Below are 23,061 nucleotides of genomic sequence, written 5' to 3'. Positions count from 1 at the left end.
ATACTGCCAACAATGGCAAATCGTCATTATCATCATCATCATCATCAGTAGAGTTGCCAAATATGTTAAAATTTGTTTTACTTCACTGAAGAGATAACCAGATAGATATAAAAAGTAGTATCGTATTATTTGTATACTCACTCACATGAGAGCTATTTATTAAGAAACTTGACAGCTTATGCTAAATAAATAATGAATCCAGACACCAATTACACCTTTCTTCCAAATTCATCCACACTGCTTTGGTTATGTCAGATTACATAATTTTCCTTTTATTCTTTCTGTGTTTCCCAGCTCTATTGTTATTCTGGCTGCTTGTTATTCTTTATCCTGGTCTTATATAAACACATGAAATAACTCAACATCCAGAAGCAAATATTTGATCTTTGCATTCACTGCCAGCTTAAAAAAAAACACACACAAAACTGTCAGATGATCTCTAGATTTTCCTTCTTGTTCTTAAGATTACCTGATTTTATGTAGAAGTAAGATTCAGTATTTTCTGCTCCATAAGATAGGAGGAATTAACCAGTAGATGCTCTAAGACCATTTGATTTTTACTGGAAAATTTAGTTGTTATCTTTACTTCAAATAGTTCTATTTTAAAGATTATTTGTAAGTTACAACTATAACAAAAACATGTTTTGAGCTGTATTGTCATTAAAGCTAACTTAAAGAAATATAATCAACTCATGCAAAAATTTACAACTCTATTTTACAATTACTCATTTGTTTTGAATATCTGAGAAAACTAGTCTACTTCTGACTATGAAAATGTCTCAAATTCAAAGACATTTAAATTATAGCTAGTATTCATATTCACTTATTTTACTTTCCTCATATGTTTAGATTTTGGCAGGTGGGAGAAAGGTATGGCATGTCGGTCCCACAGTGCACTTAACATTTGGGTAGTGATGTCAATTAACAATCATCCTTCCTGCTAACTTCTTTCCAAATATAACCTTAAGCCAAGTTCTAACAGATGGCTCAAGTTCCATTCTCAGCAAATCTTTAGATAAATGAAAAATTCATCTCTATTATTAATTATATCAGAGTTGTATGTGTAGATATAGTTAAGCATAGATGTATTATGTAGTTAATGTATCAAGAGAAGTCATTAGGTGTGCAAACGTGTATGATACATCCCAAAGACTGAAACTGTATGAGACGGAACTCTACTGAATCTAGTACCTTGTCACAAAAGGTCAAAAAGGTAGCCAATAGGTAAGTGATGCAGACACCTATAAGTAAATTTAAGGACATACACATTTGTAGAACTACAAACTTTTAGGCATTACAGGAGCAAAACGTGTTTCTGAACTCTAAGAGACATGACCGTGACATCAGGGTTATTTCATGTGAATTGCATCATGCTTCTCTTTTCCTCTCTCTTTACAAACTAGGAATACACACTAAGATTGCTAATAAATAAAAGAACTTTCTCAGTTACTAAACTAGGAAAGCTTACTTCAGGTAGCCATCTAAAAGCATAAGCTATTTTCTCTTTCAAACTGATATTTACATTCACATAAAGAGCTGTTTATGCCCTAAGCACTCCCATATGTAACAAGCAGCTAAAGATGAAAAACACTGGAGTAATCTATAAACAAGAAGTAAATAGTACTTTTTTTTTAAAATCAGAATACAGACATCAAGTAACAAAATGTGAAAGGATTCAATAAAGAGCTGTGGATTTCTCATTTACCAGTATCATATCCAAAATACAATTGTTCACACTATTTCATTAACTGTACATTTTCCTTTAAAAAAGATCAATATTCATTATACCAGCTAATAAAGCCACAAAGTATCAGGATACTTTTTAAGGAAAAGCAATTATACAAAGTTTAGTTAAAAGAGTAGTCTCCCTTGTCTTCTGCTCTGTCACTTTGCTTAGGATCTGTACACATCCTGGGATATTCTTGATTCTGAATTCCCCCAAAGCTGAGGCCTCTTAAAAACTAAGTGTGACACTGGCTTCATCACTTAGTTAATTTGGACAGACATGGTTGAGTGTCAAAAGTTTGCTCAGCCTCCATTTTCTCAATCTGTCAAAAGGGAATGGATGACACCATCTGTCCTGTTCATTTGCAATGTTCTAAGAAATGAAAGCCATGAAATTCAATATCCTTCTTAAAATTTACTCTCTGAATTTATGGTATTAATATAACTATTATCTGAAATACCTGGCAGTGCATCTAATTTAAAAGACTCTGTAACACTGTACATCATAAATAAATATTGTTTGTATCTTTCTGCAAAAAATAAAGGTTTTTTTTTTTTGGTGTGTGTGTACGTGTGTGCCACGCTAGGGACTAAACCCAGGGCTCCTGCATGCTAAGCACATCCTCTGCCACTGAACTATACCTCTAGCCCCAAGAAAGCATGTATTTCTAAATGAGAAACATTATACCTTTTCACTTATATCTTGAGAAAAAACTTTTTAATCCTCTTTATTTATTCACAGGGAAAGGAAGCATTTCTAATGTAAGTATCACATTTCTATGTCTTTATTAATAGGATCAAGATCTTCTTTGTTGGCTAACTATATTTTACCTGGTTATAAATGCAACTCTTCCTGGGTAACAATTAACATTTCTGTTAAAGTTACTACCCCCAAACTGGTTTTTATACAGGAGCAAATCTTTAATTCTAAATTCTTACAACTAGGCTGAAATTCTGTATAAAACAAGCACTTTAATGAATGAAAAAGCCAATTGAAAAATCTAAGCACTTAATTTATAAAACTTTATAGCACATGTTTTATGATATTTACACTGATTAGTACAACACAGTTGTCTCTTGTTTTATATGGAGGGCTCATTCCAGGATTCTCCACCCACAAACCCCAGGACAACAAAAGCTGAGAATGCTAAAAGTCCCTTATATAAAAGTACATAGTATTTGTATATAACTTACACCCTTTCTTACTTATAATACCTAGTAGAATGGAAATGCTAAGTAAGTAGCTGTTACATTGTTTAGAAGACAATGACAAAGAAAAAAAGCTTGTACATGCTCAATACAAACACTTTCCCCCAAATATTTTCCATCTTTAGTTGGCTAAATCTGCTGGAATTTGTTGATAGGAAGGGCCAACTGGTCTTTATTAACTTTTACATGGTTATCTATATTATTTTAGTCTCAGCTAAGATTTTGCCTTTACCAGGGAAATGTTTTGGCACAGCTTTCACAATGATGGAAATCAAAACAGACATTTCTTTTTTTGCATTGTTGGGAATTGAACCCAGGGCTTTGTGCATGTGAGGCAAACACTCTACCAACTGAGCTACATCCCCAGCCCAAACATAGACATCTCCTGAACCTTTACTTACACCAATACACCCAAAGTTAACACTTCAGTGTCAACAGTGTTTTATTATAACATTCCCAGAGACCCAATTGTTGATCTTCAAATATTATCTCCACTGGCATGGAGCTCTGTGCATATGAAACAAAGTCAAAAGAAAACATAGGGAAATTTGAATGCTTTAATTTTCTTTAAACTCTGCAAAGTGAATTCAGAGAGATGTATGTCTTTAATTAGTGCAGTTCTCAAACTGCACTAATTAAAGACATACTGTGAAGAATCACTTACAGACCATATTTCTGTACAAATACTTGACCTCTTCCAGACCTAAAACTGTTGAAAGTGGTCCATCAGTTACTTTACCCATTAAACTCAACGGCTTAATTTCTTACTTTTTCTTGATCAAACAACTGCTAGAGGTGCTTCAAGAATTATGTACTATATAGTCTTCAAAGACTTGGTATGAACACAGACAATTACTACAACTGGAGTAGAATGGACCTCAAAGTAGGCTGGCAGTGAAGTAGTGTGCATATGGTTCTTCCTTTTAAAATGGTATCTCAAACCACATCATAGATACAATTTTGGTTTAGGTCTCTTATTTTAGAAGCAGGATGAAGTTATAGCATTGATTTACAACTAGGGCAGATAATTTGGGGATTTGAATAACCAGCTGGGAAATTTTCTGTTGAATTAATGGGAGTTGACATTTATATTGTCTTGTTCCAAAAAAATTTAAAGCCACAGAACAGCTATCTTGTTAAACTGACACTGATTAAAATTCCAGCTTTCCTATACTAATTGTTTATCAACACTTAGAATATTATGTTTTTTAAAATCAACATTCCCACAAGAGAAGTTTTCTGATGTAAGCAAACCAAAACATCAAAAAGGAAACAATTTTCAAAACCAGAGCATAAATTAGATAATTGAAAATAAATTCAGGGCTGGGGAATGTGGCTCAAGCGGTAGCGCTGGCCTGGCATGCGTTAGGCCCTGGTTCGATCCTCAGCACCACATACAAAGAAAGATGTTGTGTCCGCCAAATAAACATTAAAAAATTCTCTCTCTCTCTCTCTCTCTCTCTCTTAAAAAAAAAAAGAAAATAAATTCAAAAGCCCATGAATTTCTGTATCTATATAAAAGGGTGCAACTATTTGTTGTTCAGTTTATGAGGATCAAGTCTTCCCCCAAAGTGATAAAAATCGCTGTCAACAAACATGGGGCAACTCGGAGACACTGTGACAGAGGTCACCACTTTCTCAGGAAGGTTTCAAAAAGCGGGTTGGAGAGTGGCTACAGTTACATCGTTAAGTCTCTGTTTTTAAAAAGATATAGACTAAGGACCACCTCAGGTGTTAGGCAAATGCACCAAAGCACTGTCAACCCCTACCCAGTGCTGTTGGACCCTGCTCTGCCCAAAGTGACAGCTCCAGGTGTGTCAATTACAAAACCTAAACGGAGGGTTCCAGGCTCGATGCGGTACATAATCTACACAAGGGTCGAGGAAGCCCCGGCCGGGGTCATGTTGGGGGTCTAAGCCAGCTGTGCGGATTCATTCCCATAGAGTCAATTCCTTATCCGTGAGAAGCCACGTAAAGTTTGTTACGTTGAGAAAGAGGTGTAGGCAGTGTAACCGCCCCTTCTTTTTCTCCCATCCTCCGGCTCCCTAAACACCCACAATACCCAGGCTAACCGAAGCGCCAGGTTAGAGCGAGTGACAGTCCTGTACTGAGTGTGATTAGAGACAGCGGAGCCCTGGTCCCTGAGTCCCCACGGCCCTGACCACCGACCGAGGCCGGGGGGGCGGCGGCTCCGGCCTTCAGGCCGCGGGGAAATATACTGACCCGAGGACGCCAAGGCCGAGCCCAGTAGCACCGCACAGAACAGTAGCGTCAGCCCGACCCGGACCTGCATCCTGTTCTCGCGACCGCTGCCACCAGCTGGAGCTGTCGCCTTCACCTCTGCCACCACGGACTCAGCGGCCGCCGCCTCGCCACTGCTCTTCCTGCTCTAGCTTTCTTTCTCCGCCCCTTCCCAGGCCTCCCTGACCCTGAGCACAGCCAATCCCTGGTCGCGGTCGCGGATTTCTCGCCCAATCGCTGTGTTCGCCCCGCCTTTCTCATAGCTCCCGCCCCGAGGTCATCTATTGGCCAATCATTGTCCGAAGCTCCCACACCAGCTTTCCTGGTTGGACCACGGCCTCACCGACATGGCCCCAGCTAATTGGTAGCTCTTAAATCAGAGAGTGAGTCAAAGGCTGGGAGAAAATTTTTCCCAGTACTACATTTACCACAATACACTTCGTGTGATTGACGGGCGTGTGCTCTTGGGAAGCGTAGTCCATCCTGGGGCAAGCTCTAGTGCAGGTGGCTGTGGAAGTTCGGAGAATTTAAGAACGCTTGAGCGAATCCACTTTTATGTTTTGCTTTGGGGCCAAAGTAAATATCGAGGAACACATGAGGTTAAGACATGTTATCTGTTAACCATCTCTATTTTATTCAGAAAATCCGAATTGAACATAGTGACGGGAGCATTGAGAACAATGCAACTTTTTTTTTTTTTTAAAGCTTTAGTTTTTAAAAAAATTTTAGATTTTTAATAATTTTACTTTTAAAAATATTTACATAGAAGAGTACCGTGGTATATGAAAACCAGGGTGCAAATAACTATGTTCATCCTCTCCCTGACAAAAGGAAATCATATGCAGTACATATTATCTCAATGCTAGTATTAATTTTTACTAGGGCCAATAGATAATAATCATCTGGAAAACATGCCAAAAGCTTTTGTAAAACCCTTTCAAACACTTGTCCTCATGAATCGCAGTGTTTTCTTCTTCCTTGACTAGAAAAGAGGCTATATTGGTGAGTGTGGAGATGGAGGTAATAGCCACAGCCTTGTGTAAACAGAAATACTTTAACATTTAGGGATTCAGGAATGTTCCTTCTGGGGAGCAGGGCAGTAGCTTCATGCCCCCACCCCTTCTTTCATCAAATTGCGTCATTCTGATTTCCCTAGTACCTATCAGCAATCAAGGTATTTGCCAATCTGGGCATCTGTCTTCTTTGAGAGGAAATCTTTTTTTTTTTTTTTCTTTCTTCTTTCCCCAGTAACAGTCTAAAAAACTAAGTGCTGTTCTTCACCTCAGAGGAGATGAAAGAAAGATATTATCTGACAAAAAAGTTCTCTTTTCTACTTAACCTCCTTGGCTCTTACCTCCATTTATGTCACTAACATGTTTTCTCATCGTTTGTCTGTTTTTAAATCATAGAGTAAAATAATTTTCTTCCTGTTTTTCATATGATTTTTATCCCTCTTACTTTAAAATTTACTTTATATCAATTTACATTTTTTTCTCCTTCTTACTGGACACCTCCTTAATGGGTCACATTTCCCTTACCTGGATGATGCACCCAAGGTCTAGTAGTTATATTTTCAGATCATTCTCCCATCACTCTAAGTCACATACTAGAACCATACTAATTTCCCTTAAACACTACTTTCATATGACTATTTAAAATGTTTCAATGGCCTCTTTTTTCATAGACTAAAGAATATTAGAAATTTGTCAATTCTCAGATTAGGAGAATGTGCTGACAGTCCTCTTTGGTGAAGTACTGGGGAAGAAACTTCTGCCGTCCACAAAAGAAGTGTTGACTATCTGATCGTAAGATTGGGGAAGATTCTCTGCATAGTTAAGACCCAGCTTCTTTTTAATTTTTGTCTTTAGGAATTCTTATTGTTAAGGCCTTGTGCTGGGTGCTTTAACTTTTTAAAAACTGCTTTATAATTTTCCACATTAACATAATCTTGCCTTGCTATGGGCTTCCCTACCCACCTCTCATCTGCCCTTACTTCTTTGCTGCAGCCCTAGTATCCTTCCCAGTTTTAATTATATTTCTTCTTGGTTGAGATTTCTCCAACTGGTCCTGATACCTCCTTCATCTTCACTTCTCCAAGTATCTATCAAACATTTACAACCTTCCCTCTTACATGTATTGTAAACTTGCTGAGGTCAGTGACAATCACATGATTCTATTTATAGTAATAGAACACTGAACTTGCCACATACTAGCACTAGATTATTATGGTTGATTGATAGATACAACTTCCCTGTCTGTTGTGAATTTCAAAAGAGAGATTCAGGAAAAAGGCACTTACTACACCGTGGAGTGCTCTATAGATAATATTTCTTATTAACTGCTTATAAGGATGGAAATTAGTTTTATTCCTTTAATTTGAAAGGGTTTAGAACTACTAGAGCTTTTGCCATAAACCAGCAGAATAACTAATACATTCTGCAAATGCTCCATAAGACCTTGACTTCCTGGGGAAATTCTGAATCTCCAAAGCAGGTTCAAGTGATGGTGTGGGAAAGTCGGATTTATTTGGTCAGTCGGCTACGCTGCATGCTGTTTAATTAAAAAAAAAAAGTTTGCAAATTCTCCACAACCTTATCCAGGCTGAGCATACACTCCCCAAGGTCTCTGCCAATATTCCCCGTTAAGATTATGTACTCACTCTACTGGTACAAAATGTTAATGTTATTGTTTATTAATTCATAGACTTCTTTTATATTTGCTCAGCTGTGCTCTATTCTGCCTGTCCCTATAAAAGTATTCTGGGTCATTGTCATAGATTTCCAAATTGCAGAAAACTATTTACTTTGCATTACAACATAGCATAGGCTCTAATGGAAAGAGGTAATAGGTCCTGTTTGGTGTAGATAATATTGATATGATTCTCATTTCATTGAGGTGAACTAGGCAATCAGCATATGTTGAGAACCCCGTGAAAATGTTGAGGACACAAACCCTTCTTGCTTATCACTCCAGGTTGACAAGACAATTCCCAGAGACCTTTCCTGAAAATAGTCTGCATAGTTAAGACGCAGCTTCTTTTTAATTTTGTCTCACCTCCTGAGAATGGAGTGATTATCACTAACTTTCCTGGGCCATTCTTCGGGATTTATCTGATTGGTTATGTGTATAGGCTGCTGGCGTTTGTATCAAAGGTATCTGCCAGGGCAGAATTAAGGAGAGAGAAGCAGGATATTTCCCTTAGGGCTTAGAGAAGACTGTTTTTTTGTTTTTTTTTTTTTTTGATAGGGGTGAGGTGAATTAAAGCAATTTTTCTTGTGTTTCTTTTTTCATGCACAAATGAAGTACAAATCCTGAAATTATATGGTGAGATGCAAGGACGAGTCTTCTTTTGCTTTCTGAGCTCTTGAAGTAAATAAACAATGGCTTTACACCTCATTGTATCCATTATAACTTCAGGATAGTGTATAGTGTAGATAATAAGTAATCTTAATAAATAACCTTTGGATGTTCATGTCACATTCCATGATTACAATTAAAGGTCCTAAAGTTCAAAGTGTATATAACAGATTACAGAGGATTATTTTCATTAAAACTAAGCTTTGAAGCTGATAGAAAGTGAAAGACGGTTTATCAAAGCGACATTTCCTTTGTGGGATCTATTATTACTAAGCAGTATTGAGTTAGATAGAGGAAAATCCAGTATACTTTAATACCCTGAATAACTGGACAGGGTTCTTTTGGTACAATTTTTATCAAATTGTTAACTTCTAGTTCTGGACAGAGAGTGGATTGAAACTAAATTTCAATGAGAAGTTTAATTGGATGAACTTTATTTATTTATGTTAAACATTTTTTTTTTTAGTTGTTGATGGACCTTTATGTTATTCATTTATTTCTATGCGGTGCTGAGAATCGAACCCAGTATCTCAAACATGTGAGGCACATGTTCTACCACTGAGCTACAACCCCAGCCCTAATTGGGTGAACTTTATAGGGTAGAGATAAACAGCTTGGAGCTCCCATTAAATTCAGAATACTTAACCCTTCAGTAGGTGACAGTGTGTTTAATTAGTGAAAGATACATTAGGAATTTTCTTCTTCCCTTTTTCCCCTTTCTTCCACAGTATTTTTTGAGCACCTTCAATGTCCTGTGGCCAAAGACCACCAGGAACACATCTGCAGTTGAGCACAGTAACAGTAACTCTGTTACTCATTGCACTGTGGAGGAACACACACCATGGGATATCTCAGAGTGTTATAGGGCTGGAGTCTGTCAAGAAACTGAGGTAGTGCAGAGACTCCACCTACCCTGCTTCAAACTCCAATTCTTGCAATCAGTTCAGAAAGATTCAGACGTGTCATTCAGAGTAACAGGCATGAGTCATTTTAGAAGAATAGGAAAGGGGAAAGGAGGGAAACTCCTAAGGGAGAACATGGATCCTCTTAGAAAAAAAAAATGGTGTGTTTCTCCTGCCCTTCTGTTTTATTGGGGGGTCCCAGAGAAGTTTCAAGAGAGTCTCACCCAGGTCCACTTCTTGATTTTTGACTGACAGCATGATGACATCAGACTTTCAAGTCCCCACTGCAGTGAAAACTCTAGGTCATTTTGGCCCATGTTGATCAGTTCTGCTTGGACTGTTCTTACAAGTTTTATGTTTAGGGGGAATTATCCTTATCTCCCTAAGTTCTGGGATCTAGTTTGTGTAAGGATCACAGAAGTTCCCCTCTTCAGGGTAGCTTGCATTCCTCTTGATATTATTTTGTGCCTGCAATAGCATATAATTTGCGGAGGAATGCAACATACCCTGTAGACTTAAGCCAGGCAGGGCTGCAGGTAAATTGCTTTTCATTTATTTATTTTTTAGTTGTAGTTGGACACATCTCTTTATTTATTTATTTTTATGTGGTGCTGAGGATCGAACCCAGGGCCTCACACGTGCTAGGCAAGCGCTCTACCACTGAGCCACAACCCCGAATGTAGTTCAGCAGATCCAGGTAAATTGCTTTTTAAAAGTGAAAGCATGTGGTGGTCAGTACCGTCGTCCAAGTTTATAGAACCTCATGTTACCCCTGCTCATGTCTATCTGTCTCCTATAAAGATGATATTTTGAAGAAGCTATTATAGAATTTGGACTTTTGTTTGGTGATTTGTGGAGGGTCTAGGGAAGTTAGATTTACTCGGATCGGATGCTTTTAGACGTACCTATGTTTCCTTTGACTCGGTAGAATAAATCAACAAATCTTAAGAGAGGGGAGATTAGAATGAGGATAGAACTATATTTGGTAAACAAGTAGCAGTCATTCATTCTGGCTTAAAAGAGGAAGTATTTGGTATTCTGTGGGTGGCACAGGGAACTTGTTTTTGTAAATGCTTAGAGAAAATTATGTGTCTCATCACATTCTGCCTGAGCTTGAGATTCCATGAGATTGCTTATGTCTAATTGGAGAATCACAGAACCTGGTGGTCAGTGCCAGGTCCACTGCTGAATGTCAGGAACAGCTTTGTTTTTCTTTCTTAGTATGTATTATATGATACACTGCTGTAAATAAAACAGACAAAACCTGGAGTTTATATTCTAAATAGGGAGAGAATAAGAATAATATAAGCAAGTAAACTGTAATATATTAGAAAGTGACAAGTGCTATGGAGGAAAAATAAAGCAGGAAGGGGAAGAAGGAGGCTGAGGGAGGAGTCCATTTAAATTCAAAATGGGGAAGACCAGGGCAGGCTTCCCCATAAAGCTGGGGTTGAGTCAAGACTGAAAGATTATGAGGGAATGAGCCTTGAAGATACCCTGTGAAGAGCTTTCCAGGAATAGAGAGAAGGTTGTGTAAAGGCGAGAGCTTGTCCACTGTGTGCTAAGGACAACTAGGAACTCTAAGGTTACAGAAGGGGAGGGAGGGAGAAGCACAGCACAAGGTCAGAGAAATGATTGGGACCAGTTGTTTTGGGATTTGTGGCCAATATTAAGAGGCAAACAGAATGCTACTTTTTTTTTCTTTTTCATTGGTGCATTATAGTTGTACGTAATGGTGGGATTTGTCGTTACAGATTAGTAGTATGCTACTTTTGATGACATTGAGACTGGTTATCTGGACTTGAAGCTTGGATAGAGGTCTAGAGATCATATCTCTCTTACAGAGGAATGATAAAATTTATTACACAAACTATTATTTGTTCGTATATAATGCTAAAGGGACCAATTAAAAACAATTGAACAATTGTATCGCAAGTTTAATTCAGCCGGGCATGGCTGCGCATGCCTGTAATCCCAGCTACTGGAGGATTTCAAATTTGAGAGCAGCCTGAGAAATTTAGGAGACCCTGTCCCTGTTAGAAGAAGAAAAAGGAGGAGGAGGAAAAGGAGGAGAAAGAGGTGATGACAATCACCTCCGAATGTTGCTCAGCAGTAGAGCACCTGTCTAGTGATATGGTTTAGATATGAGATGTTCCCTGAAAAACTCATATTAGGCAATGACAGAATGTTCAGAGTTGAAATGTTGGGATTATGAGAGCTGTAAACTCTTCAGTGGATTAGTTCATTTGATGGATTAATAATTTGAATGGGCTGCATGTGGAGGTGCACTCCTATTATCCCAGCGGCAAGGGAAGGCTGAGGCAGGAGGATTGTGAATTCAAAGCCAGCCTCAGCAACTCAGTGAGGCCTTAGCAAATCAGTGAGACCCTGTCACTAAATAAAATATTATAAAGGGTTGGGGATGTGGCTTAGTAGTTAAGCACCCCTGGGTTCAATCCTCAGTACCAAAAAAAAAAAAAAAATTGAATAGACTATTGAGTGATAACTGTAAGCAGTTGATGCAGGGCTGAATAAACTAGGGTCATGGGGGAGGAGGGGTGCCCTTGGGAATTAAATCTTGACCCTTGCTCTGCATGCTCTTGCTCTCCTTCTGCGCTTCCCAGCTGCCAATAGCTGAGCAGCTTTCCTCTGCACCCCACCCTCTTATCGTGATGTGCTGCCTCATCTCAGGTCCAGAGCAATGCAGTCAACAGACCATGGACTGAACCTCTGAAACTGTGAGCCTAAAATAACTCTTTTCTCTTCTAAGTTGTTCCTGTCAATCATCTCTGTTGCAGCCCCCAAAAGCTGACTAACAAACCTAGCATGTGTAAGGTCCTGGGTTTCATCACCAGCACCCAAAGAAGAAAGTCTGATTCAGAGAAGTTCACCTATTGGTTAGGAGTTGAGATGGATAAGTGCAAAATGGCCATTTTAAGAGAAAGATCTTCAAATAAGGGAAATACTATTACTATAAATGCAAATCACTTTGGTGATGGCTGATAGTAATTCCAGATCAAAGGGCTGCATTGGCAAAAAGAAATATGCATATTATACATATACTAAAATGTGTAAATATGTTTCAAATACACATGAAAATTATGTTTATGTAAACACACATTTATATGTAATTAGAACAAGCAACATAAGAATTGAGTGTTAAGTTGCAGATACACTGCTGTTTTTCTCCTAAGTATGTTAGTGTGTATTTCCTAAAAGAAATTTCTCTTATATAACCACAGCACTATTATCAGTCAGGCATTTAATAACTGATTCAATACCAACCCATAGAATTTATTCAGATTGCACCAATTTTCTTTAATCATTTCCTTTCTAACAACAGTACATACAAGAGATGGAGGTGTATCCCGTTTGTCTGGTTAATTTCCCTTTATCTGGATCAGTTCCTGTAGGTTGCGTGTTTGTGTTTTCCTGAATCTTCTGACACAAAATGCAAAAGCCGGCTATTTTGTAGAATGTGCCCTAGTTTCAGTTTGTGTCATGATCAGATTTAGGTGTTGCATTGTGTGTGAAGTGATGCTGAATTTTCCCCAGTGCCCCAGGTGAGCGGGCAAATGCTATTGGTGAGGCCCTGGCAAAGATGATCTTGATCAAATAAAGGAAATAATATTACTGTAAATGCAAATCACTTCAGTGATGACATTAATTTACCTTTTGAAATTAATATGTATTTTGTAGGGCATACAGTAAGACTAAGTGGATATTGCATGATTCTTAATTCTCCTCCAAATTTTATCATGTATACATTCAGGATTCTTGTCTGATTGAATTATTTTTGTAATAGTTGCCAAATGGGGAATTTCTAATTCCATCATTCCTTCTTGTGTTTATTGTTGACTTTCTATTGGAGGCAGAGTTTGCTTACTTATTAATCTAATCAATTAATTTATATTGGTGTAGTCAGATTGTTTACTCGATAGGTTATAATCTTTGATTATAATTATTGTAAGATTAAGTCAGAATTGGTTAGTGGATGCTCCTTTAAAGCGACATCTATATCTTTGTAACATGACCCCATTGTTTATTGAGCTCATCCTTAGAGTTTTATATTATTTACATTTTTTTGTACCTTCCTTGGCTTAGCCCTGGAATCAGTCATTTCTCCAAGGAATCCTGCTCCCTTTCACTGAAAAATGATATTTACATTCTAGGAGACTCCTTACTACTGGGGTGTTATTGCTTCTAAAATCTCTTAGCAGACAGAGCTGGGAAGTGTATGTGTAAGTGGTGTGTGTGTGTGCTCTGGAAAGTCCCTCAAAGGCTCATTGGTTAAAGACTTGTCCTCAGTGCAGCAATGTTTAGGAGTGGGGCTTCTGGGAAGTAATTGGATTACAAGGGCTTTTATATCAATGCATGGAAGGGTTCATTGTTGAATAGACTGTTGGGGGTGGTGGAAACTATATGAGATGAGCCTACTTGGAGAATAGTCACCAGGGGCATGCCCTGGGAGATCATAAGGATAATTTTTTTCAAGGAGTTTCTATTGATTTTCTAAAAATAGCTTTTTGCTTTGAAATAGTTTGACTCATAAGAATCATAGAAATATGATCCTGTTCTTTGGTTTTGTTTTGTTTTTATACTGGTGATTGAACCCAAAGGTGCTTTACCATTGACCTTCATCCTCAGCCCTTCTTGTTTTTTTTTTTATTTTGAGACAATCTCACTAAGTTGCTTAGAATCTTGCTAAATTGCTGAGGTTGGCCTTGAACTTGTGATCCTCCTGTCTCAGCCTCCTGAGTTGCTGGGATTACAGGCATGTGTCATTGCGCCCGGCTTCCTGTTCATTTTTGACGGGTTGCTGCCCATTTTTGTCTTTTCCATTTCTGCTACTATTCTGGGTGGTATTATTTCTAGTCCATAATCGCTAAGGTTTATTGTACACTCACCTTGTGTCTAGCACTGTGGTAGGCACTTCACATATTTTATGTCAGGTGAATCTTGTGTTAGCAACTTCTAGAAGACTATCATAGTTATTCCTATTTGTCAGTTAGAAAAACCAAGGCATGGTCAAACATTTAGCACCTCTGCCTAGTCTACAGCTCAGACTGTGGGTGGCAGAATTTCAGCCCAACAGCCTGACTTCGGATAGGAAGGTGAAAGATGAATCCATTCTGTATCACAGAATAATTTAGAGACATTTATATATTTTGCACATGAGTATATGTGCAAAGGTTATAAAGTACACATATATATATATCATATATATCTTCTAAGTGCATATATGTATATGTATTTCCAAAGGCAAAACAGGATTCATGAGAGGGGAGGCTGGGAGAGGAAAAAACCCTGCCAATTGTCAAGAAACAGTGAGCATTTTAAACATTTTTGGCAGTTAGCAACTTAGGAATAGGTTAATCTGAGTATTCTATCCTCAAGTAGCCTAACTAAAAAGGTATTTCCAAAGCAATTTCAATTTATGGATTCTCCAGAATATTTGGGTGTCCAGTTATGGAACACATGAGACAGGTGCTCTCAGTAAGAGTGCCAAGTTCCTCCATGTGAGTTGACCAGGTCTGCACCATTTCCCTTGTCAGAATGTCCCATTTGTCAAGCTTAAGAACTGACAACTACTATTTAGCAACAATTAAATCCATCTCAAAGTCTTGGCAATTCTTGTCCTTTGATGTTTTTTGAAAATTCTTCTGTTTTGCTATTTCCACAATCACCATCCCAATGATAGCCCTCATTACTTCATGTTACATAAACTTGCTGACAGAGTCATCAGATGAATTTCCTCAAACTCTCTTGTCCAAGAAGTTACAAGGTTTTTCCTACAATTTGTGCAAAGAATTCAAATTCCCCTGCTTGAATATCCAGTGTCTTTTCTCCCTCTCTTCCTCTGCATCTCTAATCATATTTTCCCTTTTACTTGAATACATCTATGCTGCTTCAGATGTGAGCTTAACCTATTTGTACTATCCTGGACCACCCTATATATTTCCTTTAGCTGGATGACTTATTTTCTGATAATCTTCCATTACAAAACCCAACTCTAAAGTCTTCTAAAAACATTTCTAAGAAGTTGCCATCAAGTTTACTCTTTCTTTTTTTTTTTGTTGTTGGACTCTCTCCCTTTTCCATATGTTATTTTGTTTTATTTTAATTAGTATGTATTTGGTCTTAAATATTTTGCTATACTTTTTTTCCCCTCAAAACTTTACTTCGATTGTAATGAGGAAAGTGCTTGAATTGCAGAATAAATGCTACCATAAAGCAAATCTCTTTATTAGGAAGAGATGTCAACAACCCAGCCAAGGGGCTACTTAAATTCATCTTTAATTCTACAAGAATCCATTATAAAGAAAAAAAAAGGCACAGTACCTGTGTCATTAGGCAAGGGATGAAGTAACAAAATACCATGGACTGTACAACTTAAACATGGAAATTTATTGTCTCACAGTTATGGAGTTGGAAGTCTAAGATCAAGGTGTCTGCTTGATCAGGTTCTGGTAAGAGCCCTGTTCTTGGCCTGCAGACTGATGATGCCTTCTTTCTGTGGGCTACATGGCCTTTCCTCAGTGTGTAGGAGTGGAGAGAAAGATCTCTCCTCTCTCTTATCTTCTTATAAGGCCACCAGCCTTCTATCAGGTTGGAACCCCATCTACATGTCATCATTTATGGCAGCCCAGGCATGCTAGCTTAGATAGAGAGATTAAAAGAACCTCAAGATGCAAGAGAAAAATTGATGGAATGCAATGAAAAGAAGAGGAAAAGAAAGCATTCTTCATGACCCCCTGTCCTTCCCCACACAGATCTGCCATGTCTCTGTGCGTGTGTTGCCTGTGTGCTGCTAACAGTCATGAGGAATGGCCTGTACAGAAGGAAAATTCCTCCCATATGTGGAAGGTTCAAGAATACAGAAATCTTATGTCTTGCTTTCTGCCTGGGCTTTTTGAAACCTTATCCCCACAGTTCCTCCTTATACCACCAGGCACAGAGAAACTGTGAAAATTCAGACGTGGGAAATATAGATATAGGAAGGTCTAGAGTGTGGTTTGGGGTGTGAAGGGACCTGAATATTTTTATATAGCTGGGGAGAGAGGACGTGGGGCACAAAAGCGAGCAATCTGGATTCTGGGAACTGGGAGGGTGTGCCATCCAAATCATTTATAATAAAAGTACATGGCTGAAGTCTTGCAGAATCTTCAGGTCACAGCATGGGACTGTGAACCAGATCAGCACAGGGAGGTCACGGGAATTGCCAAGGTTAAGAGAACAGACACTGGATTATATCAGAAGAGCGCTTCAATGGACCCAGAACTGCTCCTGCCCCCCGCCCCCACCCCATACCACTATAACTCAGACTTTCTCCTTGTAAGATGGACCCTAAGATGGCGAGGGTGTGTGTGTGTGTGTGTGTGTGTGTGTGTGTGTGTGTGTGTTTGTGTGAATAGATCTTGCACTGATTCCATTTTAAAGTGGAGGTGACAAAACCAAAACAACAAAAACTATTTTATTAAACCAAGGAAAACATGACTTTTATCAAAACAGAATAAGTTGTTTGCCATTAGTGAGGATACTGGCACCATGTTCAGAAATGAAAATCAATTTTAATGTGTTTTGTTCACTACTGTGCCTGGGGAAAGGCGTGCTTGGCACATCCTCAGTCACGATGGAGTCAGCTTAGAAAGACTTAAAGGTCAGACCTGTGGTTTGGTTTCAGTTGCCTGTTACCTTCCAGGGGAGCAGGTCTGACCACTGCTGCCTGATGCTCTTGATGGCCTCATATGCCCTCTTGTGGCCATCACTGGATATTGCTCCTGCTCAGGGTGGGTGGAAGAAGTGCTTTCCCAATGTCCACTTCAACAAGAGGCAAGGAGGGAAACTGGCCTGGGGCTCTGAGGATTTGGGTCTTGGTGACAGACACATGGCCATTTTCTACTTAGCGTGTCCATGCTGTCAAGATAGCTGATATAGGACTGTTCCAGAATCATTGCTCTTCTGTATCCAGACCAGGCCTCCCCATTACAATCTTGAGATCTAGAATGATCTTTGGTCACAAATCCAGCCTCTGCCCATCCTGTAGTGAGTCTTCTTAGGAAATTCCATTCCCCTTTTCTGCAAAGAGGCTGCATTTGAGGCCATTTTGTCCTTTGTCCTTTCTGTTGAAATTAAAAAATACATAGCTTTTAAAATCTCATAATAGTTAGATATTTACAGAAAAGCCACAGAGGTAGTACAGAGTTCCCATAAACTCCACACTGTTTCTCCTATTGGTAACATTCATCACAATGAATGAACTAATATTGACTAATTATTATTAACCAAAGCCCTTACTCTATTTGGCCTTCCCTAGTTTTTACCTAATGTCCTTTTTCTGTTCCAGGATCCCATCCAGGATAGCACAGATAGTTTTGTCTTCTTAGAATCCTCTCGGTTACTCTCAGGCATTCCTTGTTTGTGAAGACATGGACAGTTTTGAGGGATACTGGTAGGGTGTTTTGTACAATGTCCCTCCGTTGGGATCGGTCTGATAATTTTCTCATTGGACGAGGATTACAGGTTTTGTGGGGAACACCACAGAAACTGAATGTGTTCCTGAGTCCCTTCGTGGTCGATGGTCACTGGGCTACCTTGTTGCGGTGGGTAGAGACTCGGAATCAACACACAGACTCCGGGAGCTGGTGAGAGAACTGGCTGAGACCCACCTCAGGTCGTCACTCAGTAGCTCAGTTTATTTTTGGAATGCACACAACTGTTATAGGGTTCGAGTGTCAATCATACATAAGCAAGACAATATCCATAAGCCAATCATCTTCTGCCTAATGTAACCACACACTGTGAGGAAACTCTAAATACTGCTGTCGTGGCAGAAAGCAATCTGGAAGGGTCTTTAGCCCTTACTAAGTCAGGGGTTTCATGCCCTGAAGCCCCTGACTCTCGGTTTCCTGGCCGGGCAGTTTGGCAATGCTAACCACAAGTGCTGAGGATGTGGTTTCACCCCATCCTGCAGGTGCTCCTGTCAGGGCTGAAGGAAGGTGGATATTTCAGGCACTTCTGAGCTGCTAGTAGCTGCTAGCTGAGACTGAAAGTTATTCCAACAAGAAACCATGTGTCATATGTATATCCATCACATCGAGGAGACTCACCATCAATATAATGCACCTCTGTTGAAACTGACCTTTGATCACCTGCCCGAGGAACATCTGTCTATGTCCTCTTTTGTTCCCCCTTTCTGAACTGTACTTTTGGGAAGAAAGTCACTATAGACAACTTTGTCCATCACTTTTGAGACTCCTCTCTCTTCAGCTGTTGAATCTTCTAGTAATCTTGTAATCAGTTTGTTAGTGGTGGTAGAAGTCACATTTGAAAGAAATGTCTGTACTCATTTCACGAATAAATGTTCTCTGAAAGATACTGTTTACAAAGAGAAGAGCATACACTTGCATGAAAACATAAAACTAAATACAAAGTACTGTATCAAGAAAGGAAGCTTTCCTTAGTGATGCTGAGTATCTGTGCTTCCCCAACTGAGGAACACATCTGGATTACACACCTGGCAGGGCCCAGGGCATGAGTAAAATTGGAGTTCTACATACCGTGGTTCTGATTAATTAAAATTTATAAACTAAGAAAACAAACTGTTAAATCATATTCTATCTTCCTGCCAAGACAAAAACACCTTCACAAAAAATGTTCAAATTTATAGTTTTACATAACTGAAAATAAAAGACAATTGAATGTGATTGTCATTGCACATCCTGTAGGTGTTTTCTCTATGAGTTGATCATGTTTGGGTCAGTCATACATTAAAGACATATGTAACTTACACCTTTATTTCACATTCTTATTTTGCTTGCCTAGTGTCAGCAGTATCTCCAATGATGCTGTTTAATCAAAGTTCTCATAAAATTTCTGTTCTATTGATGGTAATGTTAGATTATATAATCTTTCTTGAGGCATTGAGGTTCTTTTTTATTATGCAAACAACATTTAATAATTAAAAATAAAAAGAAGAATCATTTCATGTAATAGCAAAAAGGTTTAACCCTGAATAGAACATATTCAGGAATAGAAATTAACCAAAAGTTTGACAGAATTTCTGAATTGTATCTATTTTTCTTTTAAAAAATGGAATACAATGATAAAATTAGTGAAATGAATATAGAACCAAGGAATAACAAATTTTGGAGTGAATTATATATTTATTTGCTTTTATTTTTTAAATCCATGATGGATTGCATCACAATGCTTATTACACATACAGAACACTATTTTTCACATCTCTATTTGTATATAAAGTATGTTCACACCAATTCATGCCTTTATACATGTACTTTGGATAATGATGTCCATCACATTCCACCATCATTGCTAACCCCCTGCCCACTCTCTTCCCCTCCCACCCCTCTGCCCTATATAGAGTGAGGTTCTTATATGGTTTTTGAATTCCAATTTAGGGAAACCCCTCTGCTGAGGCTGTAGCAATTAGAATTACCAATAAAATTTTAAAAACATTATCAAATTTAAAAACGAGTCACAAAGATTACTAATGTGTTCAAACAGAGTTATGGGGTTGTGTGCAAGAGAAATCATTACTTTTTAAAACTTCCTTTACAATATTTTATTGGAATATTTTAAAAATAAAATCAGAAAAAAAATCAGGGATTTGCATAAAACAAAATAAATATACATTAACATTATCTACTTGTCCCCAAATTTCTAGTAGATTCTTTGTCCTTTGACAGCTGCTCACACAGTTTATGACCAAAAAAAAAAAAAATCACACAAAAAAATCTAAATTACTGTCCAGCATCAGATAGAGGACATCTTTTGTGTCAGCAAAATCCTGAAATTTCATGGAAAGAACATATTAGAATCATGCAGGTGAGTATCAGTACAACCATGAAGCCGGTGGACTGGGGAGGTGCCACACAGGAGGAAGGGGAAGCAGAGGATCAGGTGGTTTGAAAGAGCCTCAGAGAAGAGCTCAGAAGGTCTATCTGGTCCAGCTGGGTCCTCATTACTCTAAATTATTTTTATCATGGAAAATACTACAACATATTTTAATCCATCATCTAAATTGCTATTTTTCTATTACAATTGTCATCGTCTCTGAAAAGAACATCTAGGTCTATCTCTGAAGTTGTTCTTTCAAAATATCCACTGCTAAACTTTATTTACTTAATTTCTTTCTTACCAGTTCTGGGGATGGAAACCAGACCCTTGAGCATGTCAGATACTTGCTTTACCACAGAGCTACATCCCTAGCCTTAGTGCTGAACTTTAAAATAACAGTTGGAAACTCAATTTGTTAAAAATTCACTTTCAGTTAAGAATATACCCTGGTCAATGATTTTCTAGAGAATAGTCTTTCTGAAATTTGTTTCAAAATTATTTGAACATGAATCTTTTTTCATAGTTTCAGAAATTTTTTCATAAGTCTGTATATTTTATTAGAATATTACCTTTGTTGTATATTTTGTATCTCTTTGTTTCAATTTAGAAAAAAAATCCTCTAAAATTTAAAAAATACATAGTTTAAGACTTTAAAATACATATGGGTAACACAAATTCAAAATTAATTTCACTTTTTTAAGGGGTACCAGGAATTGAACGCAAAGGCACTTGACCACTGAGCCACATCCCCAGCCTTATTTTGTAGTTTTATTTAGAGACAGGGTTTCAATGAGTTGCTTAGAGCCTCGCTAAATTGCTGAGGCTTGCTTTGAACTCACGATCCTCCTGTTTCAGCCTCCCGAGCTGCTGGGATTACAGGTTTGCCCCACAGTGCCTGGTCTAATTTGGGAATATTAATTTGATTTGGAAATATTACTTTGTCAAACTCTCCTAGGCATCTTGGATCTTTTCTACTTGGAACCCAATTACTTTGATAGTGTGTAATCTATATTCCTATTGTGTGTCAAATTATGGTGTAGGGTCAAGTTTCAAATGTTTCATCACGATGGTCCATTTTGAGTAGATCCAGAAGATACTACATTTCATATCTGAACTGTTCCAAAGAACAGTATTGCTCTTGGTGCTGATGAGACCATTTCTCCCCACAATGCAGTGCAACTACATGCCATGTATAGCACAAAGAAGTGCTTTTAGATTTTTGTTAAAAATTCTGATTGCATCACTTTTTTTCTTTGCCAACCATTTACTAAGATTAGACAAACCATTTAGCTTGCCTTTGTCCATCTTTCAATTAATGTATAAAATTTCACATTAGTTTCTCAGTTTTCCTCTAAAGTTTCTTTTTCTAAAATAATTAATTTTAAGTTGATTTATGAAAATATAAACATTGCACAGATTCATGATGTTCCAAGTAATATTTAGATGCTTGTATATATGTTATGTAGTGTTTAAATCAGGGTAGACATATCATTTGCCTCACACATCATTTCTCTTTGGTGAAAACATTTAAAATACTCTCTTCTAGATTTTTGAAATGTATGCTACGTTAATGTTATCTATGATCATCCTAGGTGCAATGGCAAACCAGAACTTCTTACTTCTGTTTAACTATAACTTAGTACCCTAGTCTTCCTTATCCCTCCTTCCCTTTATTCTCCCTATTCTCTGGTAACTGCTGTTCTACTCTCAACTTTTATGAGATCATCTTTTTAATATTTACATATGAGTGAGATCATGTGGCACTTGTCTTTCTATGCCTGGCTTATTTTACTTAACATAACAATCACCAGTTTCATTCATGTTGCCACAAAAGACATCTGAATATATTACATTGTTAATAGGTACTACCTTTTATTTATCCATTTATTAATTGATGGGACACTTAGGTTGTTTCCATTTCTTGGCAATTGTGAATAGTGCTAAAGTGAAAATGGAAGTGATTTCATTTCCTTTGATTATATACCTTTAGTGGGATTGTTGGATCCTATGGCAGTTCTATTTTTTATTTTTTGAGGTGCCTCCATACTGTTGTCTATGATGGCTTTACAAATTTACATTTCCACCAATAAATTGCAAGGGATTACTTTTTCCAAATCTTTGCCAACAATTGTTATTTTTAGTCTTTTTTGTAATAGCCATTATTACCTGAGTGAGGTGATATCTCATGGTGGTTTTGATTTGCATTTCCCTGATGATTAGTGATGTTGAACATTTTTAAAGATGCTTGTTGGACATTTATTTGTTTTCTATTGAGAAATGTCTAAACATATTTTTTTTGCTCATTTTAAAATAGTTATTCATATTTTTGCTTTTCAGTTGTTTGAGTTCTTTATATATTTGGATACTAACCTCTTGTCAGATGAATAGTTTGCAAGAATTTTCTCTCACTCTATAGGTTGTTTCTTCATTCTATTGATTTTTTTCTTCTCTGTGCAGAAACTTCTGGGTTGATATATTCTCATTTTTTTTTATAATTCCATTTTTTTTGTTGTTCCATACAAATTTTTGTTTTTTTTTTCTATATCAGTGAGGAATGGCACTGGTATTTTGATAGAGATTGCATTGAACATTGAATCTATTAAGTAGTTTGGACATTTTAACAATGTTGATTCTTCCAATCTATGAACATGGGATGTCTTTACTTTTTTTTTAACCTTCTTCAATATCTTCCCTTATTTCATTTATCAGTATGATGTTAGCTATTAGTTTATTTTATATGACCTTTATAATGTTGAGGTACATTTTT

General features: G+C 37.6%; 1 protein-coding gene across 1 annotated transcript in view; it reads right to left on the bottom strand.

Annotated features, from left to right (window-relative positions):
• Window positions 1–5,324, bottom strand: part of Sel1l (SEL1L adaptor subunit of SYVN1 ubiquitin ligase) — a 61,518-nt gene extending 56,194 nt beyond the window's left edge. The window contains exon 1 of the mRNA XM_076849785.2: window positions 5,158–5,324. Coding sequence (XP_076705900.2) covers window positions 5,158–5,227 — 70 coding nt within the window. The 5' untranslated portion in view covers window positions 5,228–5,324. The remainder of the gene's footprint in view (window positions 1–5,157) is intronic.
• Between the last annotated feature and the right edge of the window lie 17,737 nt (window positions 5,325–23,061).

Source organism: Callospermophilus lateralis, chromosome 3, assembly GCF_048772815.1.
Source record: "Callospermophilus lateralis isolate mCalLat2 chromosome 3, mCalLat2.hap1, whole genome shotgun sequence".
Classification (NCBI taxonomy): domain Eukaryota; kingdom Metazoa; phylum Chordata; class Mammalia; order Rodentia; family Sciuridae; genus Callospermophilus; species Callospermophilus lateralis.
This window is presented reverse-complemented; position numbering and strand designations above follow the sequence as displayed.